Genomic DNA, 12,548 nt, shown 5'->3' with positions numbered 1-12,548 from the left:
GACGAAGAGGAAAAAGAACCATCCCAGGTCTCTGCTGCAGCTGTGACTCCTCATTCCGAGGACGTCCAGCTGGTGCAGGATCATCCCCAGGCCTCCAAAGTACGTCGCGTCACGTGGAAGTTTCCAAATTCAGAAACCAACAAACAAGCCCAGGCCTCCAACAAATATAACATTACTTTTGGCAGTAACGAAAGTTATAAGGAACCCACCAACAGGCAAGAAATTTTAACATCAAGCCTAGAAAATGACCTGTTTGAAAAAGAACAATCTCAGGCGTCCTACAAATATAACATTACTTTTGGCAGTAATGAAAATTTGGAGGAACCCACCAACAGATCAGCAATGTTGGACGTGTTGGAAAAGGAGTAATCCCAGGTCTCTACTGTGACTGTGACTCCTCATTCCGAGGACGTCCAGCTTGTGCAGGATAATCCCCATGCCTCCAAAGTACGTCGCGTCACGTGGAAGTTTCCAATTTCACAAACCGAGGAGATTCCCTCTAATGCCTCTGCTGCCGACGAAGATTATGGATCAGAAAAATTACAGGAATCTTACCAACATAATAAGGACAAGATCAACTATTTATACCATCGGATGGATATTGTCAGGACTAAGCTACTGAAAAAGAATTTCTTTCTTACACGAGAAAAAGACAGAAGAGTCGCAGCAGAGAATAGCTGCTCCATTTCTGAGGAAAAACTGAAGGACCTGGAAAACTGTTTGACGTGTGAGCGTCATCTCCGTGAAAAGTGTGAGCAGGAGCTCAAGGAATGCAATGACGTAATTGCAGAATTGATTGAAACACTGAAACCACCAGTATCTGAAACTGAATATCAGTCAGTTGTAAAAGAGGTAGAGAGCTTGAAAGAACAACTCAAAGAAAAGACTGCCTCCAATATTGATCTTGCCTCCAAACTAAAGGCACAGGAGGAGGAAACAAAGACACAGGAAAAGAAGGTGGCAGAACTTATGAAGGCTGTATTTCTATCCGTCATCATCAAGCCAGAAGAAAAAACAGAGCTGTACATCCTCCCAGAACTCCATTTAGATCAGATATGTCTTCGACCAAAGAACATAATTGTAGAAGAGCTGGCTTCACAAGTGGAAGTATCGAATCCAGAAGTGGATGGAGTCAACAAAACAGGACCACAAGCGATCTCTGAGCAACCAAAAGAGAACGTTACATAAAAGAAGCGTCGGCGCAAGAACAAAAAGATGCCAGAAACCATTGTAAAGAACCAGCCTGAAGTCATGCAGGAACCTCAAGACACGGAAGACATTTCATCACCTTTCGTCGTCCAGGAACCAGAGAAGATTTTCGAAACCGTGGAAGAAAAGGAAATAGAAAGGGCTTCTGAAGACTCACAGGAAGTGATTCCATCAGATTTGGCTCATCAGGCTGGAGTGCCACAACAAGACGTGGTCCCAGAGATGGTGAGTGACATCGAAATGGAATTAGTCCCACAACCAAAAGATGTCTCAGAGCCACCAAAGGAGAAAGTTTCCTCTAAAAAGCGTCGGCGCAAAAGCAAAAAGACGGAGTAGACCATTATAAAGAATGACCAGCCTGAAGTCATGCAGGGACCTCAAGACACGGAGGAAATTTCATCACTGATCGTTGTCCAGGAACCACTTCCAAAGCAAAATCAAGAAAGAACTTTCATTGTCATCGAAATGGAACCAGCCTCTAAACAGTCAGAGGACTCTCCAACATCAAACCCCTTACATGCCACAGAAGACTTGTCTCTTCAACTTGCAGTACCAGAACAAGCAGTGGACAAGTTTAACCCCTCAGAAGAAAGACCAGAGCTGCCTTCAATGTGGAGGCGCTTCAAAAAATATATGACGCCTAAACATCGTAGACAATACAAAGACAACAACATCAAGAGAGAAAGTAGCAGCAGCGTTTAGTTTCGCTCACAAGACTAGTCAACCAATGAAATCTCTATACATCCTGTTACAGTAACATCAATAAAAATACTTCAAATGTATCTATCTTTTGTACGGCTCTATCTTTTCATCCTGAACAACTGCACTGACTGAAAGTATCAGTGCATTGTTCTCACATCTGTTAAGAGCATTATTGTGTCATTCAAATAAGAATATGAATAAGATCCTTCACAAATTATTATTACATTGATTTATGTGATTAAATAAAATAAAACGTGAAAAAAATAAATAATTACGCACTTGTTTGGATTCTTTTATCAAAATAAGAAACAGTTTTGCTTGTCAATTAAAAGGTCATTTTCTTCAAAAATTATTCTTCCAAAGACAAAGAACGTATTTTTAATATTGTTGAGGGTTTGATATCCCCTTTTATTGTACATATTTATGCACTGTGCTTACATAGAGTTGATACACTCCTTTTTGAAAGGAACAAGCATTGACCGCACAGTGTGAAGGGTTAGAACACTACATGCTTACAGGGGGAGTCAAAACAGGTCAAAATATTTGAACCATGAATAGATTTTACTGTTGTTATAAGCTGAGTTTCCCTGTTTAGTGTCACGGCAGCTGGAATGTACATCAGCATATGAATTAGTGTCTAACAGGAGGACTCCACTCTGGACGCAGCAGAGGACATCTTGAGAAAGTGGAGCCAAAGAGAGTAAAAACACCAAGCTGCTTAAAGCTGCTTGATCTGACTGCCCAGGTGTTTTTTGTGTGTTTGACCCATCAAACACACCTCCATCCTCTTACACATGAGGAAACTCTGGTGCTCTGCTGCATTTCTCAATAGAAATTAAATATATGTATACATGTGATTTTGTTTAAAAAGTTAGATAACGTATGTGTGGAACACTTTAACTGCAGGAGTATTTGTTGGAATGAAACGATGCAAAAAGTTCAATAAACTTTTAGTAAATTGTTGCTCGTGTTCTTTAGCCTCATCAGAGCCATGTTTCCTCTTGCCTGGGGAAAGATTAAAGATCTTGGACTTTCTATATAAAGACAGTGGAACAAAGAGTAGATTTTATTCACCAATCTGACAACATCATTTACAACAAAAAGTACTCTTCAACAGAACAGAAATATTCAGGAAACACTGATCAGCATCAACACCTGAACTCATTCAGCAGTGTGGTGAAAACAGAAAAATACTGAAACTTCTCTGTTTAAAGGAGAAACTTTCAGCTGTGGGGCAAGATTTCCCTGCAGGCTCCTGATTTTCTCTTTGTTCGCTCAGTCTGTTGTTTTCTGTCCTCACTTTAGTCAACACAGTCCGACAGTAAAAAGCTCATTCTCTCTCTTTATCTGGTGTTTACATCACTGTGTCGACAGCACAGTTACACATGTATGCTGTTAAGTCAACATTCACTTTTTATGCTGTTTCACATGTTCTGCTTTGAACATAAAATCTGACATCATGGAGCTTTTATCATTAGCATCAAATATTTAAAAGAACGTTGTTGGACATAAAAAAACTAGTGCTGTCAAGAGATTAAAAAAAATTTGAGATGAATTAATTATGATCTGTAATTAATTGATCTAATTAATCTATTTTAATCTCACCTAATAGAAATGCTGAAAAAAGCCTTCAACTTGAGGTATTTCCATTTAAAATCATTACATTATTGCAGCAAATCAAAAGAGTGATAAATAACAAAAAAGCAGCTTTATGAAGTAATTTATTGTTTTTAACAGATTTGAACAGATGCTGTACGAGCCATTTACATTCCACTGTATTTGAGACTAGTCCCAAGCACTGCCTGCAACCTTTAGTTTCAAGCTTTTTTCAATCTCCAAATAATTCGAAAATAAAAATAAAATAAAACATCAAATCCATATAAAGTGCTGTAAGTTAACACATCAAAAAAACAGTAACAACACTTTTTAGATCAATAGAAGTACTGGACACTGAACTTGTTGCTTTTCCTCTGCTTCAGATAATATAAAATAAATAAAACAGAACCAGCAATCACAGTGCTGTTAGCACATCAAAAATAACATTGTTCATCATCACAAAATAAAGTGCTGAAATAACATCAAGCAATCACTTCTAATTGGGGTACAGATGACATGGCAGCTATGCTGACCTCATGCTTCTTATTTCTTCTTCTTCAGCCAGTCGCTGAGACAGACCAGCTTGGTCACATTTTCTGGGAGCAAGGCTGCCCTTTTCTTTTGTACTATGTGGCCTGCGAGACTAAACAGTCTCTCACAAGGTACGGAGGTTGCCGGGGAGGCCAGGTACTTGCGTGCCACGACTGACAGCTTTTCATAGGCTCCTGAGTGAGCATACCACCACTGCAGGGGACAGTCATCAATACTGATGCTGGGCTCTGCTCTGTAGCGTTGCAGCTCTCCGGACTCCATTCCATCTTCTTCTGAGTCAGACCCCAGCAGAAGAGCGCTTCTCCTCTTCTTCTGAGCTGGTTGATCATCCTCTGTGGAGGGCTGGAGAGTAGCTGCTCTTCTAGGCTCTGCTGCTTGGAGCATGTTTTCCAGACTGGTCCACACCTGAATGAATGAATGAATACATAGATGGACAGGTAGATTTATTTTATTTTGTGCAGCACTTTGTGTTGCATTTCCTATATGTAAAAAGTGCTATATAAATAAAGCTTGATTTGATAAAATTGGACTCAATAGTCCAGCTTATCCTTATAGTCTTTACTTGTTCCCTCTTTTCTCTTGGAAGACATTTCAAATCCTTGAAACGTGGATCCAGTGCTGTGGCCACCTTGAACCACGTCTCATTGACTACAGCTTGCCGTGCTTCCAGGTCCCTCTGGAAGGCATTCTTGAACTTCACCACATAGGCTGGATCATCATCAGTGATGTCCATGACACGGTCCAGATGGCGAAAAGCAGGCAGCACTACAGAGCAAGAGACGTAGGCCTCACCACCCAGCAGCTCAGTCACATACCTGTAGAGGTGGATAAGTTTGAAAAATAAACATCGCTGGACATTTAAATTTCCAATTTAATTGCCCCGAGAAGTACTACCTAATTTTCATTCATTTTTGGATGACACATGTGTAGTTTATTTCATTAAAATGGACAGGTGTTTATTTGGGCTTACCTGCATGGTTCAAGCAGGACCTCCAGCCTCTGCAGTTTCCCCCACTCAGCTTCGGTTAGCATGACCCATCTGTGGTTGTTCTGTTGGTCCAACGTAGCCTGGACAGCCTCTCGGTTGCATAGGAGGCGTGAGACCATTGCGAGTGTCGAATTCCACCTGGTTGGTACATCTTGTATAAGTTGCTCGCTTTTTTTTTCCAAGTGCAACTTGTTGCTGGTTAAGTTCTGTGGTACTTGCAGGGCTTTGTTTGAAATGGCCAACAATCTTGCGGCACTTTGCTAGTACACCAGCAAACCCACTGCCATCGAGGCAGACTGTGATGGTCCTCTGGAGAATGTGAGCATTGCAGGCGATGTGCTCATATGGAAGGGCTCTCATAGCAGCCAGCATGTTTGCTGCGCTATCTGTATCGATGGTGGATATCTTATTTTCAATTCCCCAGTCATTTGCCACATTGAGGAACTGTTCGGCGCATTTATCAGCAAAGTGCCTGGTTTCTGTTTTCATGACGGTCAGCGCAAACGAGTTGAGGTTCCACTCACCATCAATAAAGTGTCCGGTCACCCCCAAATAGCTGTGGTTGCCAGCTGAGGTCCAGTGATCTCCGGTTATAGCAACAAAGTTGGGCGAATCCTCCACCAAAATCTCAAGTTTGTTTTTCTTTTCGCCGTCGTACATCTTGCTGATTTTGGTCGTCACTGTAGTCCTGCACGGTGGCTTGTATGATGGGTCATTGGACGCAGTTTGCAACACCTCTGTTAACCCCTCGTCTTCCACTATGTTTATCGGCCTGCAGTTCATCGCTATCCACTTGGCAAGAACATTCGTCAGCCTGTCGGTCGCAGACTTGCTCATACGCGGGATGTTCTCCTCGAGTTTAGTTTGGCGAAGAGCTTTGCTATAGATCGCTAAATTGCTAACGTTAGCTGTGGCTGCACTCGCGACTGGGTGCTTTGCGTTGATGTGGTAGGCTAAACTTGAGCTACTTCGGTGGTAAGCAAACTCCTTCTTACAAAGAATGCAGATCACTCTACCTTTATCAATGGTGCCGTCGAGGCGTTTGTGAAATGTAAATTTTCCATTCATTGGACCGACAACTCTTACATGCTCCTCCATTTTCAAGTCTCCTCACCTTGCCCAACTACAGTGGGAGCCTATCAGCTTATCCCAAACCATCCAAACACAATGACAGCCAATCAATGTCCACTTCAGGGTGTGACAGACCATTGATTTCCAACCCAAGTACAAGAAGCCCAACGTATAAAAACGGATTTTAAAAAAAGGCAACTGGCATTCAGAAACAGCAAAATTAGAGATTAAAAATTAGATTAACGTGATTAAAAAATATAACGCACTAAAAATCCCTGTAATTAATTAATCTCCATTAACGCGATAATTTGACAACCCTGAAAAAAACATTTCAAATTTTTAACAGACATCAATAAATTCAAATTGTAAGAATATGTGTGTCAGACAGGAATAACGGGATCACACTCCTCAGCCTCCCTGGTAAGGTCTATTCGGGGGTACTGGAGAGGAGGAACCACATTTTCACAGATTTCTGTGTAATGGTTCGTTATAAAAGAAGAGTCCACAAAGCCTGAGTAGCAGACCTGTGCTTTATCTTGACTTGAGGCATTTCAGGAGAAACTGTCTTCCAATTATAACCCCAGGGAGCCTCCCGCAGAATGAATCTGGTTTTAATTATTGTCAAAACTGGTAAACTTTCTTTAACTTTAGTCTCATGGCATACTAATAACCATTTGAATGATAGAGGATCAATGTAAATAACTAAAATGATTTAATTTAATATTACTCCTCCGCATTTGACCTATCCAGGTTGGGACCTGTTGAACACACACATGCACAGGGTGACACACTCATGGAGACAGATGCCATACACTGGAGCAGTGGGGCAGCCAATTACAGCGCCCGGGGAGCAGGGGGGTACGGAGCCTTCTTCAAGGGCCGTGGAGGTGGAGGTGGACTACCAGTGAGTACTGATATTTCCTCACTCTTGTGTTTTGGAGTGACTGAGGGCTTGTTCCACCACCAGAGTTGGATGTCTGTCACTTGCCCCAGAGAGTTGGAGAGTGAGATGATCCAGAGGATGTGGGATCCTTGGCGGAGATTTTGGGCTGGGTTACCTATTTTATGACAATAAATCTTGTAAAATACCAGTTAGACTCCTGTTTTTTTAAGTCTGCTCAAACCTTGTTTTGATTAAGAACCTGTACGTGTCTTTAGAGTCTTGGGCTCTCAAACCTAGGTGGCGTTGTCAACCTCTTTTAATCACTATATCTTTAGAATTTATAAATATATGAATATAATTTATTTATAAGGCCCACAACCTCCACCAAAGCAGTACGACAGACAAACTGTGGAGCTCCTTTAGTGACAGGTTGTACTATATAAAACGTGTTACGAAGACGTATCACAAGGCATTTACAATGAATACTGGGCCCGATGCTCCCTCTGACAGGCCACATAAACTTCAGTAACTTCTAATTCACTGTGCACTTCACTCATGTGAGTATAGGAAAGAACTTATTTTGGAGGCACCGATTGTGAAATTGTGGGCCGATACATATGTTAGAAATGACCAGATTTTAAACAAATTAACATCAGTGAAACAATTATATATATATATATATATATGGAAAGGTTAGTATATCAGCCCCTCATCATACTATCCTTGAATGAGCTCAAATTCTTTTAAAAAGGTTTTTTAACCGACCTCTACTATAACCTTTCACATCAGAAAAATCCTTTGTGTGAAAAATAACAGTTTCAAAAGCCCCTTTAACGTGTTAAAGTATGCCCAAAATCAATGACTTTTCAGTACTTAACTGACCAAACAAGATGTTCTTGTGAAAAATTAAGCATCTGCTATAGAGTTAGTCTGCTACCTACTGGATATTTGCTGAACTTGCAGCTGCAGGCTTGTCCTGTCAGTTTTATTTACCAAGCTCCTAATCAAAACAAGTTTTATCTCTAAGAGTCCATCTCTAAGTCCATCCATCCATTTTCTATACCCACTTAACCTGTCAGTAGGGTCACAGGGGGGCTGGAGCCTATCTCAGCAGTCATCGGGCGAGAGGGAATTAATTTAAATTCAATTCAGTTTTATTTATATAGCTTCAAATTACAACAAATGTCATCTCAAGGAACTTAATTAACATAGTCCAATTCAAGCCAACTGGAAATCATTTCATTGTAATCATAATCCAATGAAATCCAATTAATTAATTTTAAAACAATCCAATTCATTCACGTAGAGCCAATTCAAAAACAATATCCTAGCTAAGGAAACCAACAGATTGCACCGAAACTTGTCTTCAGTCCAATCTCCAGTCCTGAGCGTGCCTGTGGCGACTGTGGAAAGGAACGACTCCCTTTTAACAGGAAGAAACCTCTGACAGAACTAGACTCAGGAAGGGTGGCCATCCGCCTCGACCAGCTGGGGTTTGAGAGGACAGAAAAGAGGGGGGAAAAACACCATAACACCATTCAAAGGATACCTGTTGGAATAGGGAAACACAGGGGAGAGAGTGTCTATAAGCTTTATCAAAAAGGAAAGATATAGGCAGAAATAGTCCAATTCAAGCCTATATTAATACATTAATATTAAAATCTAATCAAATTCATAATTACACAGATTAGAGCAATTTATACAATGCCAGTTCAAAAAAGTTGCCCCAGCTAAGGAAGCCAACAAATTAAATAAAAACATTTTGACCCAGTCTCCCATCCTCAGTATACATGAGTCGGGCTTTCGAGCCTTTTCTTCCCCGGTTTTTACAAATTATGGTTGGACATTCAGACCTTCTTGCAGCCGAAAACATCAGCTCCCTCTTTTGATCATACATTGTCAGGCATTCGCACCTTGTCTTACCCGCTTTTTACAAACTTTAGTCAGACATTTACACCTTGCAGCTGAACCACCTCCGCTCCCTGTTTTGATCATGTATGGTCTGGCAATACTACCTTTTCTTACCCGTTTGTGAGTAATTATGGCTGGACATTCACACCTACTTGCAGCCGAACAACTCCGCTCCCGCATTTGATGGTGTATAGTCGGGCATTCTCACCCTTTCTCATCAGCTTTTTGCAAATTATGATCTGACATTCACACCTATTTGCAGTCGAACAGCTCTGCTCCCGCTTTTGATTATGTTTGGTTAGATATTCGAACCTTTTCTTAACTGCTTTTTACAAACTTTGGTGGGACATTCAGACCTTCTTGCAGCTGAACACCGCTCCCGCTTTTGATGGTGTATAGTCGGGCTTTCGAGTCTTTTCTTCCCCGGTTTTTACAAATTATGGTTGGACATTCAGATCTTGCAGCCGAAAACCTCCGCTCCCTCTTTTGATCATACATTGTCGGGCATTCGCACCTTGTCTTATCCGCTTTTTACAAACTTTAGTCGGACATTCACACCTCACAGCTGAACCACCTCCGCTCCCTTTTTTGATCATGTATGGTCTGGCAATACTACCTTTTCTTACCCGTTTGTGAGTAATTATGGCTGGACATTCACACCTACTTGAAGCCGAACACCACTTTTCCCGCTTTTGATGATGTATGGTACGGCATTTTAGTCTTTTCTAACACATTTTTCAGCAATTATGGTCGGACATTCACACCTATTCACAGCCGAACAACTCCGCTCCAGCTGTTGATTATGTTTTGTTGGATATTCGAAACTTTTCTTAACTGCTTTTTACAAACTTTGGTCGGACGTTCACACCTTCTTGCAACCGAACACTTCCGCTTCCACTTTTGATGGTATATATTCGGCCATTCGAACCTTTTCTTACAAGCTTTTTACAAACCATGATGGGACTTTCACACCTTCTTGTAGCCGAACAACTCCGCTCCCACTATTGATTGTGTACAGTCGGATATTTTAACCTTTTCTTACCCACTTTTTACCAACTATGGTCGGACATTCACACCTTCTTACAGCGGAACACCTCCTCTCCCGCTTATGATCATGTGCGGTTTGATATTCGAAAATTTTCTTTCATGTTTTAAAGCAATTATTGATGGACATTCAAACCTTCATGTTGCCGAACACATCCACTCCTGCTTTTGATGATGTATGGTCTGGCATTCGCACCCTGTTTTTACCCATTTTTCAGGAATTATGGGTGGACATTCAGACCTTCTTGCAGCCGAAAACCTCCGCTCCCTCTTTTGATCTTACATTGTCGGGCATTCGCACCTTGTCTTACCTGCTTTTTATAAACTTTAGTCGGACATTCACACCTTCTTGCAGCTGAACCACCTCCGCCCCCTGTTTTGATCATGTATGGTCTGGCAATACTACCTTTTCTTACCCGTTTGTGAGTAATTATGGCTGGACATTCACACCTACTTGCAGCCGAACACCACCTCTCCCGCTTTTGATGATGTATGGACCGGCATTCTAGCCTTTTCTAACACATTTTTCAGCAATTATGGTTGGAAATTCACACCTACTCACAGCCGAACAACTCCGCTCCCGCATTTGATGGTGTATAGTCGGGCATTCTCACCCTTTCTCATCAGCTTTTTGCAAATTATGATCTGACATTCACACCTATTTGCAGTCGAACAGCTCTGCTCCCGCTTTTGATTATGTTTGGTTAGATATTCGAACCTTTTCTTAACTGCTTTTTACAAACTTTGGTGGGACTTTCACACCTTCTTACAGCTGAACACCTCCGCTTCCGCTTTTGATGGTGTTTATTCGGGCATTCGAACTTTTTCTTACCCGCTTTTTACCAACTATGGTCGGACATTCACACCTCACAGCTGAACCACCTCCGCTCCCTTTTTTGATCATGTATGGTCTGGCAATACTACCTTTTCTTACCCGTTTGTGAGTAATTATGGCTGGACATTCACACCTACTTGAAGCCGAACACCACTTTTCCCGCTTTTGATGATGTATGGTACGGCATTTTAGTCTTTTCTAACACATTTTTCAGCAATTATGGTCGGACATTCACACCTATTCACAGCCGAACAACTCCGCTCCAGCTGTTGATTATGTTTTGTTGGATATTCGAAACTTTTCTTAACTGCTTTTTACAAACTTTGGTCGGACGTTCACACCTTCTTGCAACCGAACACTTCCGCTTCCACTTTTGATGGTATATATTCGGCCATTCGAACCTTTTCTTACAAGCTTTTTACAAACCATGATGGGACTTTCACACCTTCTTGTAGCCGAACAACTCCGCTCCCACTATTGATTGTGTACAGTCGGATATTTTAACCTTTTCTTACCCGCTTTTTACCAACTATGGTCGGACATTCACACCTTCTTACAGCGGAACACCTCCTCTCCCGCTTATGATCATGTGCGGTTTGATATTCGAAAATTTTCTTTCATGTTTTAAAGCAATTATTGATGGACATTCAAACCTTCATGTTGCCGAACACATCCACTCCTGCTTTTGATGATGTATGGTCTGGCATTCGCACCCTGTTTTTACCCATTTTTCAGGAATTATGGGTGGACATTCAGACCTTCTTGCAGCCGAACACCTCCGCTCCCTCTTTTGATCTTACATTGTCGGGCATTCGCACCTTGTCTTACCTGCTTTTTATAAACTTTAGTCGGACATTCACACCTTCTTGCAGCTGAACCACCTCCGCCCCCTGTTTTGATCATGTATGGTCTGGCAATACTACCTTTTCTTACCCGTTTGTGAGTAATTATGGCTGGACATTCACACCTACTTGCAGCCAAACACCACCTCTCCCGCTTTTGATGATGTATGGACCGGCATTCTAGCCTTTTCTAACACATTTTTCAGCAATTATGGTTGGAAATTCACACCTACTCACAGCCGAACAACTCCGCTCCCGCATTTGATGGTGTATAGTCGGGCATTCTCACCCTTTCTCATCAGCTTTTTGCAAATTATGATCTGACATTCACACCTATTTGCAGTCGAACAGCTCTGCTCCCGCTTTTGATTATGTTTGGTTAGATATTCGAACCTTTTCTTAACTGCTTTTTACAAACTTTGGTGGGACTTTCACACCTTCTTACAGCTGAACACCTCCGCTTCTGCTTTTGATGGTGTTTATTCGGGCATTTGAACTTTTTCTTACCCGCTTTTTACCAACTATGGTCGGACATTCACACCTTCTTACAGCGGAACACCTCCGCTCCATCTTTTGATGGTGTATGTTCGGGCATTCGAACCTTTTCTTACCCGCCTTTTACAAACTATGGTAGGACATTCAAACCTTGTAGCCGAACACATAAACTCCTGCTTTTGATGATGTATGGTTGGGCATTCGCACCTTTTCTTAAACATTTTTCAGCAATTATGGTCGGACATTCACACCTATTCACAGCCGAACACTTCCGCTCCCGCATTTGATAGTGTATAGTCGGGCATTCTCACCCTTTCTCATCAGCTTTTTGCAAATTATGATCTGACATTCACACCTACTTGCAGTCGAACAGCTCTGCTCCCGCTTTTGATTATGTTTGGTTGGATATTGGAACCTTTT

General features: G+C 41.6%; 1 protein-coding gene across 1 annotated transcript; it reads right to left on the bottom strand.

Moving 5' to 3' along the window:
• Positions 1-4,050: 4,050 nt before the first annotated feature.
• LOC140273939 (E3 SUMO-protein ligase ZBED1-like) lies at positions 4,051-6,433 on the bottom strand. Its single transcript, XM_072369597.1, has 3 exons — positions 5,030-6,433; positions 4,622-4,874; positions 4,051-4,464 (listed from the first exon to the last, which is right to left on the bottom strand). Exons 1-3 carry the CDS (start codon positions 5,164-5,166, stop codon positions 4,051-4,053), a joined length of 804 nt encoding a protein of 267 aa, XP_072225698.1. The 5' UTR covers positions 5,167-6,433.
• Between the last annotated feature and the right edge of the window lie 6,115 nt (positions 6,434-12,548).

This window comes from Leuresthes tenuis, unplaced genomic scaffold (assembly GCF_036924035.1).
Source record: "Leuresthes tenuis unplaced genomic scaffold, fLeuTen1.0.hap1 SCAF_17, whole genome shotgun sequence".
Lineage (NCBI taxonomy): Eukaryota > Metazoa > Chordata > Actinopteri > Atheriniformes > Atherinopsidae > Leuresthes > Leuresthes tenuis.
The sequence above is the reverse complement of the archived record's forward strand: the minus strand, read 5'-3'. Positions and strand labels throughout refer to the sequence as shown.

Bases quoted from the DNA above. Each gene is read 5' to 3' on its own strand.
- LOC140273939 (XM_072369597.1), bottom strand. From the start codon at position 5,166: ATGGTCTCACGCCTCCTATGCAACCGAGAGGCTGTCCAGGCTACGTTG. The intron at 4,875-5,029 runs GTAAGCCCAAAT...CCACCTCTACAG, and splicing joins GTCCTGCTTGAACCATGCAG to GTATGTGACTGAGCTGCTGG. The intron at 4,465-4,621 runs GTAAAGACTATA...TCATTCATTCAG, and splicing joins CAAGAGAAAAGAGGGAACAA to GTGTGGACCAGTCTGGAAAA.